The following is an 18,958-nucleotide window of genomic DNA, read 5'->3' on the forward strand; positions in this document are numbered from 1 at the left end:
ATGATATACTGCCTTGCTACAAGTCCAAAAGCAAGAAGTCTAAACAACCATGGACTGAAACATCAGAGTCAGAATAAGCCTTTTCTCCTTCCAAGTGGATTTGTCTCAGGAATTTTGTCACAGTGATGGAAAACTGTGTTAGTTATATCAAAGTACCTGATATAAATAAGAGAGGACAGATTTGTTTGGGTTCAGAGCACTTGGTCCAGGTTTCCTTGGCCCCATGTACTTAGGGAGAATGTCACCTGATAACTGGAGTATCTATAAGGACATTTTTCCCTTCTTGGTGGAGAGGTAGCAGAAACTGCTACCTGAGGACAAGAAGGGACAAGGCAGGGCTGAGAGTTTGGCCTAGTGGTAGGGTGCTTGTCTAGCATGCACGAAGACCCAGGTTCAATTCCTCAGTACCACATACATAGAAAAAAGCTGGAAGTGGTGCTGAGGCTCAAGTGGTAGAGCTCTAGCCTTGAGAAAGTCCAAAGATAGTGCTCAGGCACTGAGCTTAAGCTCAGGACTGGCAGAAAAAAAAAAAAAATGAGTGCTTGAGTCTGAAAATTCTTTGAAGGAAAGAATACTTGGATAGGTAAAATGGATGGTTTAAACAGGTACAATTAGATACCCCAGGAAAGAAAGACAAACTTAAAGCCCAGAATGCAAGCTTCACTATGCCCAGCCTGCTTTGATTCCAGCCAGAGGCTTTTCAATCTTACAAGATTATAAATTAACACCATTCAAAGAATGTTCATGGGAGATATCAATGGGCCAATTTATTTTTCTGAGAGGAGGTCCTGCTGTGAACAAGAGACCGGTCCTCCCTAGCAGTCACACAGAAGCAGAGACAACACGTAGACAAAATAACTTCAGGTGGATCTAAAGAAGCGGGAGGGCAGAGGGGGGCGGCCAGGTGGCCAGTGGAGGCGAGGGGACCCCGCAACTCCCACAGCAGGACACCAGGAAGGTCCCCTGCTGACCCCGCCTCCAGCTTTGCATACGCGTCCTGATTGGCTGGCGCCGGCCGACCCCACCCCACGGAGCTGGCGCCGGGGAAGCTGCGGGCCCGGCCCGCCCCGCCGAGATGCGGCAACGGCTCTGGGTGTCGCGGGCCGGGCCGGGGACTGCTCGAGCCGGAGCTGGGCAGAGAGGCCCCGCCGCGATGCCCGCGCCCTTCTAAGCGCCGGAACCTTCGAGCGGGCCGGAACATTTTCTCCCTCCGCCCCGCTCTTGGTCCCCACCCCTCCAGTCCTTTGTGCCGCGGTTCCCCCCCGACTCTCCGGAACCCCCATCCCCGGCTGAGCGGGGTCGCAGCGAGCGAGGCTTCGGGCCCCTCGCGCGTGCCCGTGAGCAACGGGCGGGTGGCTGATGGCGAGAGGGCGCGGCGCGAGCAGGGGCAACGCGGGAGGCCCGGCCCGCCTTCGCCACCGCATTGTCCCGGGCCCCTCGCCCCGGCCCTGAGTGGAACGGCGCCGCCCGCCGCAGCGCCCACCCCCCGCCAGCGCCCCCCGCGGGGCCATGCGGAGAGCCGCGGGGATGGAGGACTTCCCGGCGGAGGAAGAGGAGCCCTGGTACGACCAGCAGGATCTGGAGCAGGGTGAGCGCGTGGCGGAGGGCGGGAGGGACGCGGGTGCCCCTGCGCCCCCGGCCCGCTACTCCATTGTTAGGGGCTGGGCTGGGCCGAACCCCAGCAGCGCTGCGTCCGGAGGATGGGGGCTGTGGTCAGTGGGTTCCTGTCCTGTAAAGCCTGGACGGGGCGGAAGGAGACCTACGAAAGTGCCAGGGCAATCTTCCCATTTTTCCACCCGCCAGCTCACCCAGAGGCGGCAACCAGGGTGTCCCGGGTTTTGTGAGGGGTGGGGGGTGCCCGGGTGCTGGCTGAAAAGTCTTTGGGAGGGGGACGGGAGAGGGGGCTCCCGGTCTGCTTTGGTGAGAGCGTGTCATCTAGGTGAAGGGAAGTCATCTCTAGATCCAGCGGCACCTGTCCTTGGGAGGATTCCTGAGCGCTGAGACTAGCAGAAAGTTTCCCCCGACTCGCCTGATGCTACCCAGAGAAGGGGTGATGTGGGCACCCAGCCCAGAAGACAGACAAGCCCCAATCTGGCTTCCTGAGGGGAGGAATCGCCTAGCCCTGCCCTTCCCGGGACCCCTCCCCAAATAGCTTGTTGCATGGAGAAGGTCGAGTTTAGGGATTGCAGACCATGTCTCAACACAGAGCCTGAGAAAAGAGGGAGCCATCCCTTCCGCCACCCCGCATCCCAGGGCGCATCGGAGAGCAGAGAGGGCCACTGGAAGGGGATAGAGTCTAGTGATGAGGTGGCCGTTTTGACATCACTGGGAGAAGGGGTGGGGCTGTTGGGACAGGAAGGAGGAGGCCTAAGGGTAGGGGCGGGGGGGGGGGGGGGGGGGGGGGGGCGGTATGGCTGGCCAAAGCCTGCTGGAGTGAATCAAATCCATCCTCTCCAACACCAAAGAACCTCTTTCTTGGATGCTGAGGGTCAGAGGTACAAGAACAAATGTCCAGGGAGAAGCAACCTTCCCACTGTCACCTGAAAGCCCTGAGGCTGTGGACACAAGCCTGGTGTATTTGGTGTCCTTGGTACCCTGGTCTCTGCCTTAAGACCTGGAGCTGTAGCTATGCCCCACAGAAAGCATCCACCCAGATTCTGCAGCCTTTGTTTCCCTGCCCTGACCCACTTCTCCAGGCAGCCAAGACTCCATTCAGATGAGGCCATATCCTTGGGCTTAGGACTGTAGGTCAATTAGAGCCTTGGGGGGGACCATGCCAGATGGAGGGTGCTGGGCTAGACCCTGCTGTGCTCTATTGTGTAGACTCTAGCCTAGCTACCCTGCAGTGAGATGCCCCCATACTGCTATGACAACGCCTTCTCCCACCATGGATATTTTTCCATTCCACAAACCTTTGGACCTCACTTGCCTGCTAGATCCCATCTTGGAAACTGGGAATCGTGACAACCCTTCACCCCCTAGGTATACCTGGGCCAGGGGAGGAGGCCTGCTTGTAACTAAAGTATGGGTGAGAGAGTATGTAGATGGTGGCATGGAAGTGGTAGGCTTAGAAGGAAAGATCAGTTGCTAAGTTCCAGGGAAGATGGCCTCTGGGGAAGGCAGATGCTGATATCGTTGGCATCTCATTTAGTTCCAGCACCCTTGATGAAGGCTTGGCACTATGCCCAGCCCAGATGTGGGAAGAAGAAGCCAGAGAGCAGAGGCAGGAAGAAAATGAGCAGCTTCTGAGGAGAGAGAAGTATGGAGATTGCAGTAGGGCCAAGCAGCTATGTCCCTGGGTTTGGTGAGGAAATGGGCCCTGCAGGCCCCCACTTTTTCTGTCCCTGCTAGTCTACACTAGTCATGTGGGTAGCTGGAGACCAGAAATAAGGTGGGGGGATGGGGAGGGAGAACCAGTAATTAGACAGACTGGAAAGAAACTAGAACTTCCTCCCACAATCCCAGGTATCTGTCTGCATAGGCCAAGGGCTGTTCTGAGCCTGCCCGCTGGGGACCCCACATTCCAGCAGAGAAGATAGAAATGAGATCAAACCAGCAACTGTCATGGCAACAGGGGGTTTGCAAGCCTCTGGACCAGACACAGTGATGCAGACACTCAGAAAGCTTGAGCTGGAGGGCCAAGAAAGGAAGAGAAAAGGACATTTGTACCAAGGCCTGGGAGCTAAGTAAGAAACTGGAAAGTAGAAAGTGGGGGATACAACCACTAAAGCACCAGCACCCCTCCCTTTTCCTGTCCAGGAGACCTGCGTAGAGCCCAAGCAAAGGGTATTCACAGTGGGTGGTCACATACCTGTGAAATTCCTCCTTCCTACACCCAGTCTCCAAATTCTCTGCCCCAGCTCTTCCTGGTTGCCTTTAGGTGGCCCATGGGGTGATTTTCTCCTCCAGTCATTCACCAGTGCCTCCCACCCCCTTGCCTATTTTCTCATGGCCAGGTACAAACCTAACTTCACTTTCTGGATTTTTGGCCAGACTAGGACTGTGGCTCTGCCTCAATGAAAGGAGGTAGTTGAGACAGATGAGGGCCTAGATTTGTTGCGTTCTCCTTACCCACTGCCATGACCACTTTAAAAATAGAAAAAAGCCATGAATTATTAAGCATTGGCTCTCAGTCTGCCCACCCCCTCCCCCATGTTCGACCCAGTGTGGCAGACTATGTAGACATCTCTGTCCAGGCAGAGATGGCTGCTGACTCACAGATTTGAAGTCCCAGGCACCTGCCTAGCCTGACCTTGAGTCCTCTTTAGGGAGAGCTCTGACATGGCCAAAAGGAGGGGACAGTCTTCCTCCATCTTGAGTACCCTAAAGGACCTGACCACCACCACCCCCTCCCCAAATCTGTGGACTCCAGAATTCCTAAGAATTTCCTGTTCCTTCCCTTCCAATCTCTTCTGGAGTTTGCCCTTCTGGCTGAGGGGCAGTGGGATTTTCAAGTTTCTAATAGTACTAGGGATTGAATTCAGTGCCCTGAGCTTGCTAAGGCAGGCATTCTACCACTTGAGCTATGCTTTCATTTCCAGCTTTTTTTGCTGGTTAATTGGGGGTAAGTGTCAGATTTGTCTGCTTGGGCTGGCTTTGAGCCTCAGTCCTTTAATCTCAGCCTCCTGAGTAGCTAGAATTACAGGTGTGAGCCACCAGTGCTTGGCCTGTTATTTTCTAGGCAGGGTTTTTCTGTATTCTTTGGGCAGCCTATTCTGTGGTCCTCCTATTCAGGCTTTTGCTAGAGATGTTCAGTGTGTGCTTTTGTGGCTAGCCACTGCTTTAGATGGAGTCTCACAAATTTATTTTTTCCCAGGCCGGTCTAGAACCGTGATTCCTCAATTTCTGCTTCCCTCCAAGTAGCTAAGAACACTGGCTTGAACAAACACTGTGCCTGGCTTTTCTTTCTTTTTTTTGACAGTCACTTTGTGACCAGGCTGGCTTTTTTTTTTTTTTTTTTGGTGGGGGGGGTCATGGGGCTTTTACTTGACCTGGACACTGTCCCCGAGCTCTTCAGCCCAAGGATACCACCCTAACCTTGAGCTCAAGCCCCACTTCCCATTTTCTAGAGTTAATTGGAGATAAGAGTCTCAGGTCCTTTTGTGCCTGGGCTTGCTTTGACCTTGATCCTCAGATCTCAGCCTCCTGAGTAGCTAAGATTACAGGTGTGAGCCACCAAGACCGGCTGGCTTTGAACTTTGAGATATCCTTTCAAAGACAGTACCTGGGCCCTCCAGCCCTTTCCTCTCAGGCCTCTGGAGCAGTCATAAAAATTGAAGTCCCCTGGAAGAGATCCCAGAAAACCCAGAGGCCCTGGCAGGGGAGGTGCAAGCTCAGACTCCATATCTTCCTTGACCTGGTGGTGTTAATTTGGGGATGGTAGGCTGCTTGTCACTCAGCACCAATTTCCTGCTTAGCTACCCTCCCTGGAACCTGGAGCTGCCTGGTGATACTGAGTTCCTTGCCCTGCAACTTCTAGACTCCTCCTACCATCCCCTGCAGTGGCTGGAACCTGTGTAGTGGTCTGGGATTCTTCTTGTCTTCAGGAGGCTTGTACTATGACCCTTCCTCCCTATCCTTGAAGAAGTAGGTGACTAGGCAGCCTCTGATGACCCCGCTCATAGCACAGTGAAGACTGTAGGACCTTGGGAGCCAGAGACACTGACCTTGGAGGAGAAACACTCAGCCTTTCTTCTTTCCCCCTCTGATGCTGTGGCTTTGGACTCTGGTTAAGGTAAAGGGACCCCACGCAGGCCACCATGTAGAGTGTGGTAGCAACAGCCTCTTTGAAGACCATATCATAGTTCGTGTGTGTGCGTGCGTGCGTGTGTGTGTGTGTGTGTGTGCGTGCGTGCGTGCGTGCGTGTGTGTGTGTGTGTGTGTGTGTGTGTGTGTGTGTGTGTGTTGTGTGCGTGCGCATGCGCGCATGCGAGCATGCGAGTACTGGGGTTTGCTCTCCCTTAGCTTTTTCACTCAAGGCTGGCATTCTACCACTACAGCCACAGCTCCACTTCTGGCTCTTTGGTGGTTAATTAGATACAAGAATCTCTCCATTTTGTTTACCCAGACTGGCTTCCAATCTCAATCCTCAGATCTCAAGCTTCTTTTTTCTTTTTCTTTTTTGGTGTGTCATTGGGCCTGTCCATAAGCTATTTTGCTCAACACTAGCACTCTACCACTTTCTTTTCCCGCCCCGTCGGTTGTGGGGCTTGGACTCTGGCCCTGGGCATTGTTCCTGAGTTCTTTTGGTCAAGGCTACCACCCTACCCCTGGAGCCACAGCATCATATCCGGTTTTCTGGTGGTTAATTGGAGATAAGAGTCTCAGGGTCTTTAGTGCCCAGGCTGGCTTTGAACCATGATCCTTAGATCTCAGCCTCCTGAGTTGCTAGGATTCTGGGCTTGAGCTACCAGTACCCAGCCACATAACAGTTCCAAATAGGGAAATGGTTGGGATTTCAACCCTCCTCTGCTCTTTCTCACTTAGGCCAGAATGATTAACTACTGTGTGGTTATAAGCAAAACATTTGCCATCCATTATGGAAATAGGAAAGTAGGGAGATGCTCTCATCATAAGCCACGGTTGGTTTTTGCCAAACCCATGGTTTCTGCCAAGCACACACCATACCATAGGCCTGGGATCTAAACTGTAACATCACATTCCCATTTTGTAGATGTCCAACTTACAGTTAATAGATTCAGAGAACCAGTATCTTCATTCTCTTATCAGGTTTATATTTCTAACTAGTTCTTGCCATTTTCATCAGCTTGAGACTAAAGACTTCTTTTTTTGTATGGGTTCTGGACTTGAACTCAGGGCCTAGGTGCTGTCCTTGAGGGTTTTTTTTGTTTGTTTTGGTTTTGGTTTTTTTTCTCAAGGCCAGCACTCTACCACTTGAGCCATAGCTCCATGTAAGGCTTTTTTTTTTTTTTCCTGTTGACGTCTCCTGGACTTTCCTGCCCAGCTGACATTGAACTGCAGTTCTCGGATTTCAGCCTCCTGAGTAGCTAGGATTACTGTGTGAACAACTGACGCTGGACCTTTTTTTAAATGGTGAAATGTTTGGGCTGGTCTTGGGGTTGAACATGAGGCTTGGAGCAGCTACTCTGGCACTCTCCTGCAGAGCCATACCTATGGCTTGAGGCTAACGGAGAAGGTTTGGGAGAGGGCCTTATATCGCCAGCATCTAATAGCTGGCAACCAAAGTAATGAGACCTGAAACCAGCAGGTGACTATGGGAAAGATGATTTTCCTTGGACTGCCTGTGACCTATAAAATGAAGAAGTTGGATAGCCTCACCCAATTCTAGTACTCTGCTTTATCTGACCCTTGCTGAACTCCTGCTCACCCACCAAAGCGAACTGCAACATTGCTCATTTGCCTCCTAGAAGCTTTCTTACTTAGTGACTCCTTTGCCCCATATGTTTATTGATGTACTTAGCATATTCTACTGACTCATTCTTTGCAAAATGATGTATTATAGATCTGTTCTGTACCATGTATTGTCCTGACCCTGGGCTTACCAGTGAACAAAATATAATTCATTATGGGTGATAAACAATACAAATGAATATGTTGTTTGCTTAGATGGTGCTAAGAAGAAAAAGTGCAGAGCAGGAGAGACTTCAGCTTTGAATCCCACGGTTGGCAAAGACCATATCATCACCCCTAGGAAAAGGTGACATTACATTTGAGTCATGGCATCTTCCTGCGATCTTAGCATCAAGAAGCTAAGGCAGTAAGATCCTGAGTTTGAGCCTATCCTGGGATACTTAAGGAGTCTGCCCAAGAGCCAGTAGCTCTTGCCTATAATCCTAGCTGCTTGATAGGCTGAGATCTGAGGACTGAAGCTTAAAACTACCTCAGGCAAGAAAGTTTGAGAAGCTCCTATCTTCAATTAACTATCAAAAAGCCAGCTGTGGGGGCCGGGAGTTTGGCCTAGTGGTAGAGTGCTTACCTAGTATGCACGAAGACCCGGGTTCCATTCCTAAGTACCACATACATAGAAAAAAGCTGGAAGTAGTCCTGAGACTCAAGTGGTAGAGCTCTAGCCTTGAAAAAAGTCCAAGGACAATGCTCAGGCCCTGAGTTCAAGCTCCAGGACTAGCAAAAAAAGCCAGCAGTGAAGCTATGGCTCAAGTGGTAGAGCACCAGCCTTGAGCAAAAATGCTAAGGGACAGCACCCAGGCTCTTACTTCAAGCCCTAGTGCTGGCCCCAAAATAACATAAATAAAGAGATCTTGTCTCAGGAAACAACATGCAGTCTGGGTGCAGGAGCTCATACATGTAATCTTAGTTACCCAGGAGGCTAATAATCAGATAATCAAGGTCCAAAGACAGCCTGGACAGAAAAGTCCTTGAGACTCCCATTTCAGCTAACCAGCATAATGCCAGGCTGGAGGCATGGTTCAACTAGTAGGACACCAGCCAAACAAGCATGAGGCCTTGAATTCAAACCCCTATACTGGAAATAACAACAAAACAGATTTGGAAGGAGGGAAAGGTAGTGAGAAAGGACATTAGGGAAAACATGACAGCTGCACAAAGGTCTCTTACCAGTCTCCCTGTGTCATAGTGGCCTTGGAATGATCAAGGGACCTGCCAGAGGTGGGGGGAAGGGGAATGCTAGCCTTTCTCACAGTGCTATCTTCTCCTGTCCCCTCCCTCAGACCTGCACCTGGCAGCAGAGCTGGGGAAAACGCTGCTGGAGAGGAACAAAGAGCTGGAAGAGTCACTGCAGCAAATGTACTCCACCAATGAGGAGCAAGTGCAGGAGATTGAGGTGAGCACTGGGGCTGCACCCGCAGCCTCCTCACATGCAGCTCTGTGCATGCGGCCCCCTCCCATCGAGGGCCTGCTTTGCAAGAAGCACTCTCTGAGCAGACACAACCCCGATCCCAAGGCCTTGCACAGCTCACAACCTGCTCATCTGTCCTAGGCAGCCCGTGTCTTTGTCTCTCGCTCAGCTGAAGATAAACTGCTCAGAAGCAGTGAGTGGAGTCTTAGGAGTGGGCCAGGCAGAGACATCAGACCTGCTTCCCTTAAAAATTCACTCTGGTCAGGCACTGGTAGCTCACACCTGTAATCTGAGATACATAGAAGGCTGAGATCTGAAGATTGGTTCAAAGCCAGCCGAGGCAGGAAAGTCTAAGAGATATTTTTTTTGGGGGGGGGGGGTCATGGGGCTTGAACTAGGCCTGGGCACTGTCCCTGAGCTCTTCAGCTCAAGGCTAGCCACTGCCCTACCCTTGAGCCAAGCCCCACTTCGCCATTTTTCTAGAGTTTATTTGGAGATAAGAGTCACAGGTCCTTTTGTGCCCAGCCTGGCTTTGAACTTTGATCCTCAGAGCTCAGTCTCCTGAATAGCTAGGATTACAGGCATGAGCCACCATGCCCCAAGACAGTCTAAGAGATTTTTATCTCCAATTACTGAACTATCAAAAAGCTGGAAGTGATGCTATTGCTTCAAGTGGTAGAGCGGTAGTCTTGAGCACAAAAGCTAAGGAGCAGTGCCCAGGCTATGAGTTCAAACATCAGTTCAAACAAAAAATGTTTTATTCCAACCCATCTCTTGCTTATAGTACCTGACCAAGCAGCTGGACACACTACGGCATGTGAATGAGCAGCATGCAAAAGTATATGAGCAGCTGGACCTGACTGCCCGAGACCTGGAGCTGACCAACCAGAGGCTGGTGCTGGACAGTAAGGCTGCCCAGCAGAAGATCCATGGGTGAGAGCTAGGCCAAGGTGGGGGAGGGGAGAGGCCCAGGCATGGGGGAGGAGGGGACACACAGTCAGCCCAGCTAGGAAAGTCTTGAGAGCCTTACCTCCAAATAACCAGCCAACGGCTGGGAGCGGGGCCTATTGGTAGAGTGCTTGCATAGCATGCATGAAGACCTGGACTCGATTCCTCGGTACCACACACACACACACAGAAAAAGCCAGAAGTGGTGCTACAGCTCAAGTGGTAGAGAACTACCCATGAGAAAGCTCAAGGACAGTGCCTAGACCCTGAGTTCGAGCCCAAGGATTGGTTAAAAAAAAAAAGATGAATAAATGAACCAATCAAATAACCAGCCAAGAGAGAAAAATGGAACTGATAAGAGTACTAGTCTTGAGTAAAAAAGAGGCAGTGTCCAGCCCCCAGTACTAGCATGCAGAGTTCCCTGTCTGATCTCAGCATATTCAAGGTTGGGTGTTTTGTTTTGGTGCTAATATTGGGCCTTGAACTCAAGGACTTGTGCTGTTGCCTATTTTTTATACTCAAGGTTTGATTGTCTACCATTTGATAAGAGTTCCTTGCATTAATCCGTCTGGGCTGGTTTTGAACCAGGATCCTCAGATCTCAGCCTCCTAAGCAGCTAGGATTACAGGCCTGAGCCACCAGTGCCCAGCCCCTCATGTGCCTTCACCCGCAGGGAGCAAGACTGCCCTGTGTAGGCTTTCCTATCCCCTTCAAACTTCTATCTATGTGCTCCCCTCACCTCAGGCTGACAGAGACCATCGAACGTCTTCAGACCCAAGTAGAGGAGCTGCAAGGACAGGTGGAGCAGCTGCGGGGCCTGGAGCAGCTGCGGGTACGCCGGGAGAAGCGGGAACGCAGGAGGACCATCCACACTTTCCCCTGCCTCAAGGAGCTGTGCACCAGCCCCCGGTAGGTGAGAGTCCCCAGGGCCTCTGAATTCCAGGAGGAATACTCAGGAGGCTGAAATCTAAGGATTGCAATTCAAAGTCAGCCAGGGCAGGAATGTCTCTGAAACTTTGTGTGTGTGTGTGTGTGTGTGTGTGTGTGTGTGTGTGTGTCCTGGGACTTAAACTCTGGGCCGGGGCCTGGGCCTGGGCACAGTCCCTGAGCTTTTCAGGTCAAGGTCTACCCCTTGAGCCATAGCACCACATTCAGTTTTCTGGTGGTTAATTGGAGATAAGAGTCTCACAGACCAGCCAGGAGTTTGGCCTGGTGGGAGAGTGCTTGCCTAGCATGCCTGAAGATTCAGGTTCAATTCCTCAGTACCACATGCATAGAAAAAAGCCAGAAGTGGTATTGTAGCTCAAGTGGTAGAGCTCTAATTTTGAGACAGCCCAAGGATAGTGTTCAGGCCCTGAGTTCAAGGCCCAGGACTGACAAAAAACAAAAAGTCTCACAGACTTTAGTGCCTGGGCTGGCTTTGAACCGTGATCCTCAGATCTCAGCCTCCTGAGTAGCTAGGATTACAGGCGTGAGCTGAAACTCTTACCTTTAATTAACCACCAAAAAGCCAGATATGGAACTATGGTTCAAATGGTAAGAGTGCCAGCCATTGACCGAGAAAGCTAATGGATAGCATCCAGGCTCTTAGCTCAAGCTCTAATACTGAGCACTTGTGGCCCACATCTGTATCCCTAGCTACTCAAGAGATTGAAATCTAAGGACTGCAGTTCAAAGCCAGCCTGGGCACAGAAGCTTGGGAGTCTCTTCTCTCCAATTATGCAGCCAAAAGCCTAAAGTGGAAGTGTGGCTTGAGTGGTAGAAGGCTAGCCATGAGGGATAAAAAGCCCAGAAAAACTGCAATGCCCTAACTGGGCATGGTGCCTCTCGCCTGTAATCATAGCTACTCAGGAGGCTGAGATCTGAGGAACGAGGATCAAAGCCAGCCCAGGACACTAAAGAACATGAGACTCTTATCTCCAATTAATCAATAGAAAAGGGGAAGTAGGGCTGTAGCTCAAGGGATAGGGCAGTAGCACTGAGCTGAAGAGCTCAGGGACAGTGCCCAGGCCCAGAGTTCAAGCCCCATGACCCGCCAAAAAAAAAAAATAGTGCAAGGCCCTGATTTCAAGTCCCAGAAAAGGCACCAAATTTAAAAGGTGCAGAAAGAAATTGGGGGAGGGGGGATAGAAGTGGGCTTGGCTAAGGATGTAGCTCGGTATTAAAGCATTTACCTAGCATACATCCCAGGATGCACTGGGGACCTTGGCCCTGACCAATGACTGCCAATCCCCCATCCCTGCAGGTGCGAGGATGCCTTCCGCCTGCACAGTTCCTCGCTGGAGCTGGGCCCTCGGCCCCTGGAGCAGGAGAATGAGCGGCTGCAGACCTTGGTGGGGGTGCTCCGCTCTCAGGTGAGCCAGGAGCGACAGCGCAAGGACCGGGCCGAGCGAGAGTACACGGCAGTACTACAGGAGTACACGGAGCTGGAGGGGCAGCTGTGTGAGATGGAGGGCTGCCGCCTGCGGGTGCAGGAGCTGGAGGCAGAGCTTCTGGAGCTACAGCAGATGAAGCAGGCCAAGACCTACCTGCTAGGCCGGGATGACCACTTGGACGAGGCCCTGCTGGCACCCCTCGCCCAGGCTCCTGAGGCGGATGATCCCCAACCAGGAAATGGGGACAGCTGCGGAGGTCAGGATGGGATCTCCTCTCCCACTGCCTCCCCCGGACACGCAGTGCGGAAGAGCTGTAGCGACACTGCACTCAACGCCATCGTGGCCAAAGACCCAGCCAGCAGGCACGCAGGCAACCTCACCCTGCATGCCAACAGCGTGCGCCGGCGGGGCATGTCCATCCTGCGCGAGGTGGACGAGCAGTACCACGCACTGCTGGACAAGTACGAGGAGCTGTTGAGCAAGTGCCGGCAGCATGGGGCCGCAGTGCGGCACGCAGGCGTGCAGACCTCCCGGCCCATCTCCCGGGACAGCTCGTGGAGGGACCTGCGGGGTGGTGAGGAGGGCCATGGGGAGGCCAAGACAGCGGAGAAGAGCCTGAGCCAACATGTGGAGGCTGTGGACAAGAGACTGGAGCAGAGCCAGCCCGAGTACAAGGCGCTCTTCAAGGAGATTTTTGCCAGAATCCAGAAGACCAAGGCTGACATCAACGCCACCAAAGTCAAGACACATAGCAGCAAGTGACCCTTCCTCACCCCACAGCCTCCCCTGGGCTCCCGGCGATGGGGTCCCCCATGCCTGAACCACCATCTTTGTTGAGGAAAGGGACCCTTTAGCCACACTGCATCACAACAGGTGAGGGAGGTGAGGCCACTCTGGTTGGCAAATGGCCTACCTGTCCTGTCTTCTATGAGCCCTTGGCCACCCCGCTTCAGCTTGAAGGCACAGCTCAGTTTCAAAGCCAAACGTCCCCTGCCCCTGTACTTCCAGCTTCCTCGCTCTGAGCCTCATTCTCAGATGGTGGCCAAATGTCAGGAAGCAACTCTGGCTCAGCTGACTTTTTTTCTCCCTCTCCAAAGTTGTTTTTCTGAGATTTATAATGCAAGTCTCCTTGACCCCATGCCACAACTGGAAACACTTGAAGGGGGAATCTCAGAGCCAGCCATTGCTGGTTTCCAGAGTCCCCTGGACCACCCGCTGCTTCTCTCCAGCCATGACATGCTGTCATTCCCTTAGTACCAGCTGTCCCACCCACCCCCTTCCAGGGCCCTGAGCAGGTCACAGATGGCCCTGGTATTGCAGAGCCAGGCCCAATGTTCCCCTGCTCCAGACCTGGCAAGGACCCTCAGTTCATGACAGATCTGGAGCCAATCAGAAGAGGGGGAGATGGAGCCCCCTCCACAGCCATACTCAAGTGGTGCCCCTGTTTCCCTCAGACCCAACCTCCTCCATCTCCAGCCTTGGAAATGGCTTCTAGGCTGGAAGCCTACCAGGGCCCAGGATGGTAGAGAGCTCCCCCCGCACCCCCATGTCTGCCCACAACCTCTGCCTCCCTTCTCTGCGCTGCCCTATCTCAGGGACCATGATGTCTCACTTGTTCCATGCTCCCAGACCCCGTTCAGGGCACAGCTGCAGCCCCCCATCCAATGTCTTGGGCATGTGCTTCCAGTCAGCACTCTGCATGTCACCCCATTCCCTTCACTGAGGATTCCCCGTGATTCTCATCTCAGATTGGGCAGAGGTGGGAACAAGAAAAAGCTCCCCTCACACACTAAAATGCCTGCTCTTTACCTCTCACCTCGGGTGGGTGCGGGGCTCTGGAGGCACCAGCTTAACCCTAAGGGTTCAGACTTCAGAGAATCAAGCTTCAGCCAAGAGATGTCCCCAGCCTATCCTCAGCAAGTCCTTCAGGCTTCTGGTTCTTTCTGCTGCCTTCCTTGAGATCCTGGAAGTCCAAGGAGCCATGGAAGACAGTGGCCCTGCTCTGTGTGCAGGAACACAGCAGAAACCTTCATGCCTTATTCTTTCTAATGGGTCAAGGGGTTTTCTTAGCATGCCTGACCTCCCTGGAGGTGCCACCTAGCTCCCGGAGGCACTGTGATGCCAGCTGCTGGCTGGGTCTTTCTGTTCAGACAACTTAGAATCTTATCCTTTGGGGCTGGACAGTTCCCAGCCCTCCATGTCTGTGTCATATGGGGCAGGAGGGGGTGGTGGAGCTCTGGTCTCTTTGCTCCCCAGCTCTGTAGCAGCCACCCAGCTTCCCCTTCGAAGTGTACATGAGAGAAATATATTTACAAATGCTTTATTCACTTCTTTAATAAAAAAATGCACCAGTATTCTCAAAGCAGAAACAGCACCGCAGCCTTGTGTGTCACAGACCTGCCTCTTGCCATGGCAGATGAGGGAGGTGTCTGAGCTCCACTCCCCTGTGGCCTTCTGCCTGTCTTCTGATGCACCTGGCTTCTCAGCCTGCCCCTGCTCACCTCAGCTCCTATAGCATCCATACTATTCTAAGGAGGTTCTGGGGAAAGTCTTCAACATACTAGACAATTCCATTAAGAGTATATACATTGGTGTAGGGGAGACCTGTCCCCCAAATCAGATAAAGTTAATTCGGAATTGAAGGTGGAATGATGGAGAAATTGGACAGTGGTTCTACGTCAGCCAGGGCACATATGCTCAACCCAGTTATGCTGCTGTTAAATCATTTTTTGAGGCATTGGGGGCTTTCTACTCTTGCTTAAGCATTTTTTTTCCCCAATCCTAGGGCTTGAACTCAGGGCCTGGGCACTATCCTTGGGCTTTCTCAAGGCTAGTGCTCTACCACTCGAGCCACAGCACCACTTCCAGCCTTTTCTGTGTATCTGGTACCAAAGAATCAAACCCAGGACTTTATGCATGCTAGACAAGCACTCTACTATTGTAAGGCCATACTCCATGCTCCATGCTCCTGGGCCCTCTTTATTTTGCTTAAGCGTGGTGCTCTTCAACTTGAACCATACCACCACTCATGACTTTTTGCCAGTTAAGAATTGAAGATTTGGGCTGGGAGTTTGGCCTAGTGGTTAAAGTGCTTACCTAGCATGCATGAAGACCCGGATTCAAATCCTCGGTACCACATATAGAAAAAAGCCGGAAGTGGTGCTGAGGCTCAAGTGGTAGAGCTCTAGCCTTGAGAAAGTCCAAGGACAGTGCTCAGGCCCTGAGCTCAAGCCCAGGACTGGCAAAAAAAAAAAAAAAAAAAAAAGAATTGAAGATTTTTCTACCTGAGCTGACTTTGAACCTTGATCCTCAGATCTCAGCCTCCTGAGTAGCTAGGATTACAGGCAAAAGCCACCAGAACTCAGCATTCTCCCTCAGCTCTAAAACTATTAAGGCTTTACTGGTGGATATTCACTCCCTGCAGGGTTTCTCCAACTCTCCTTACCAGAACTGGCACCTTCTCAACTCCCAAAAGCCCCACTGAGTTGCTGTTTTCAGGAGACAGGACAGGAAGAGGTGGTAAAGAAAGCAGTTTACAGGAAGAAGGCAACTTTGTGTAGACAAACCTGCCACAGACATGGCTTCAGGAAGCAGGAAGTGGACTCTGGATAGAGCTAGTCAGACTGGATTTCCCACCCCAGGGCTTCAAGAAAAGCTAATGTTCCTCAAGTATCTGGAAGAACTCTAGTGACTTAAACCTGTAATTTTAGCTACTAACAAGCCTGCGATCTGAGGATCATAATTCAAAGCCAGCCCAGGCAGGAAAGTCCATGAAATTCTTAACTACAAAGGTTGTACCCAAATCCCTAGAACCCCGAAAAGACCACCAGAGGTCACAGTCAAAGCTAAGAAGTAGGGGTCATTTTATTTACGAGTCTAGACTCGGGCCTCCGCGTACCAGCAGCCGGCAACGCTAAAAGGCCCTTAGCAAGAACTTTACACTGCTTTTATAGGGAAAGTATAATTACCTGATTGGCTATTTAACTCAAACCACTGGTCGAATCAGAGCTCAGGTGTCTAACCACTGAGCACCAAGCTGTTACCACCTGGGGTTCAAGTACATGAGCCCTAAACAAGGGGGGAGAGGGTCATTCCCAAAACATGGAACCATCTTGGCACAACATAGTAATGAAAAAAAGTTGCAAGTGGAGCTGTGGCTCAAGTAATAGGGCACTAGCCTTGAGGACCCAATTCAAGCCCCAGGAACAACACACACACACACACACACACACACACACACACACACACACACACACACACACACACACACACACACACACAACAAAGGTGAGGACTGGTATCTGCGAGCCCATCAACTTCCAGGAATGGCTTGATGATTTGTTTATTGAGCAAGGATCTCACTATGTAGCACAAGATGGGTGCTGATGTCTCATGCCTGTAATCCAAGCTACTCAGGAAGCTGAGATCTGAGGACCAAGGTTCGAAGCCTGTCCAGGCAGGAAAGTCCATGAGACTCATTTCCAAATAATCATCAGAAAACTGAAAGTGGGCCATGGCTCAAAGTAGTAAAGCACTTTGAGCAGTGAAAACTCAGGGACAGTGCCCAGGCCTAAGTTCAAGCCCCACAACTAACAAAAAAAAACAGCAACTATGTAGCCTAGGCTGGCCTCAAACTGGCAACCCTCCAGCCTCAGCCTCCTGAGTGCTGAGATCTCAGGCAAGCAGCACCAGGCTTGCCATTGATGATTCTTTTTCCTTTGTTTCCTCTTTCTTTTATCCCCATGAATGTTCCCCTCTGGAAGCACTATCTCAACCCTCCTTGGAGGCACCAAGGAGGGGAAAGGAAACCCTGACATCAGTCTTCCATGTCGGCCTTTCTAAGGGAACAGGTGGCTGTTTCTCAGGCCTGTTTCTCCCAGAAGGGCCTCCGTTCTGGATGTTTTTCTACAGCAGCAGGTGAGAGGAGCTGCCAGCTGCTCTATTTGCCATCCGAGGGAAGCTTGTCTCATTCTCTCCTCTACCCTCATCTCTCCCAGAATCCAGGCCACCAGATGGCCTGAGCAGGCTGTGTTTATTTGGGGCCATGGAAACCTGCAGCTTCCTTTTCCTGTGGCCGTGGGGCACAAGCAAAGGCTGGGTTCCAGCCTGGGAGCAAAGATGGAATAAGCTCTGATTTTCTTATTTATAATCTTGAGTCCTAGACCTGAGTGAGAGACTTTGCTCTCCTGAGCAGCTCATTCCAGTCACCATGGAGACAACTCTGTTCCCTCTGAGATCGTGGGACTGTGTCAGACAAAGAAGGACCCAGGAGACTTTCATTGCAGCCTAGAGCTCAAAAGGAAGATGTCAATTGCCAACCCTCCCTAGTTTACAATATCAGTGGCTGGAAACTGGTTTATCTCCTCAATGATGCAGAGATAGTAAAGGCTCCCTTTGATGATAATCTCCTGTTTCAATCAGCCAGCATCCCTCAGGGAATACTTAAAACTATCCCAGGGGCTTATTTTTCTAGGTAATTATGCTTTTCCCCCCTAAAAATAGTACTCTTCATGAAGAAAACTACCACAAGCATTACAACTAATGACTACAGTCATTGAGTTCCATTTTTCCCTCAGCAGTTTGTAAAAGAACTTAAGTTTTAGCTTGTTTTCAAACTGCTGGCTTACTTGGAACCTTTTCAGAATTAGAATTTCTCAATCCTGAAGTTCATGTTTTAACAGAGCTATTAAAAAAAAACAAACAACAAAATAACACAGGATGGGGCAATTGACTGGCTGGGTGTCAGTGGCTCGATGATTACACATCTATACTCTAGCTTCTCAGGAGGCTGAGATCAGAGGATCCTATTTCAAAGCCAGCCTGTGCAGGAAAGCCTGAGACTCTTATCTCCAATTAACTAGCCAAAAGTTGGAAGTGAGTGTATGACTCAACTGATAGAGCACCGGCCATGGGGCAGGGGGAAGCTAGGGGTGAGTGAAAAGCCCTGAGTTCAAGTCTTAGTATATCCCCATTCCCCACATATGCACAAGGGGCTAACTTTAGGCCCCTTGTACCTGCCTCTCTAGGCTTCCCTTACCTCCTGGCTGGAAGAATCACCTTCCTAACCCTGGACGGGGTCAAACTTTGTAAATACTTCCCTCTGTGTCCTTCCTTCCTAACCTGTCTCCCACACATACAAAGGTGTGCTGATAGGCCGCCTTTTGGAAAGATCTCAGATCTTTTCAGCGGTGTCTAAAGTTAACTCTCAAATATACATGGCCACTGAAGGGCCTCCTTTCTGCATGTTTTCCTACAGCAGCAGGTGAAAGGAGCTTGCCAGCTGCTCTATTCTCCACCCCAGGGCGGCTTGTCTCATTCTCTCCTCTACCTTGCTTAATATTTGTGGGGTGCCCACGATGTGCCATGTGCCTGTCGCTAAGCAGGGAGGTGCTCTCCTAAGGGCTCACATTCTGGCTGGGAGACAGGAAGTTAAATTAGAAAAAGAAGATTGGATGATGAAAACAACATGGAGATGGGTAGCTAGAAGGCAGGCAAGCAAATTAAAAAAATAAGATTGGGTCACAGGGGAAGATTACACTGATGACAGCTTTGATGTGGATATTGAAGAATCCAGGAGGAGACTGAAAACACTCAGAAAAGCAGCATTTCTAAGGACAAGGAATCCAGAGTTTTATTTTAAAGGTCTCTTTAACTCGCGCTCCGCCTGCCTCAACCTCCTGAGTGCTGACATTACAAGGGCTCACCACGCTGCCCAGCTGACCCAGCAGCACGCGGCGCCCAGCCGGCCGCCTCCAGGTCAGGAGCCCCAGAAGGGAGACGGAACGACAGAAGCGGGGCGGAACCCAAGTTTCCAGGGCAGCGCGAACCAGGGGACTGC

General features: G+C 51.3%; 1 protein-coding gene across 1 annotated transcript; it reads left to right on the forward strand.

The window, feature by feature from the left end:
* Nucleotides 1-1,079: 1,079 nt before the first annotated feature.
* Cdr2l (cerebellar degeneration related protein 2 like) lies at nucleotides 1,080-14,489 on the forward strand. The gene is made up of 5 exons (XM_090350247.1): nucleotides 1,080-1,588; nucleotides 8,670-8,782; nucleotides 9,582-9,730; nucleotides 10,490-10,654; nucleotides 11,991-14,489. Exons 1-5 carry the CDS (start codon nucleotides 1,510-1,512, stop codon nucleotides 12,880-12,882), a joined length of 1,398 nt encoding a protein of 465 aa, XP_090206373.1. The 5' UTR covers nucleotides 1,080-1,509; the 3' UTR covers nucleotides 12,883-14,489.
* Nucleotides 14,490-18,958: the final 4,469 nt, after the last annotated feature.

The sequence above is a fragment of the Megascapheus bottae genome, chromosome 17 (genome assembly GCF_031878675.1).
Source record: "Megascapheus bottae isolate mThoBot1 chromosome 17, mThoBot2.hap1, whole genome shotgun sequence".
Classification (NCBI taxonomy): Eukaryota; Metazoa; Chordata; class Mammalia; order Rodentia; family Geomyidae; genus Megascapheus; species Megascapheus bottae.

Coding starts and splice junctions, on each gene's coding strand:
- Cdr2l (XM_090350247.1), top strand. CDS start 1,510: ATGCGGAGAGCCGCGGGGATGGAGGACTTCCCGGCGGAGGAAGAGGAG. Junction 1,589..8,669: donor CCAGCAGGATCTGGAGCAGG/GTGAGCGCGTGG, acceptor CCCCTCCCTCAG/ACCTGCACCTGGCAGCAGAG. Junction 10,655..11,990: donor GAGCTGTGCACCAGCCCCCG/GTAGGTGAGAGT, acceptor CCATCCCTGCAG/GTGCGAGGATGCCTTCCGCC.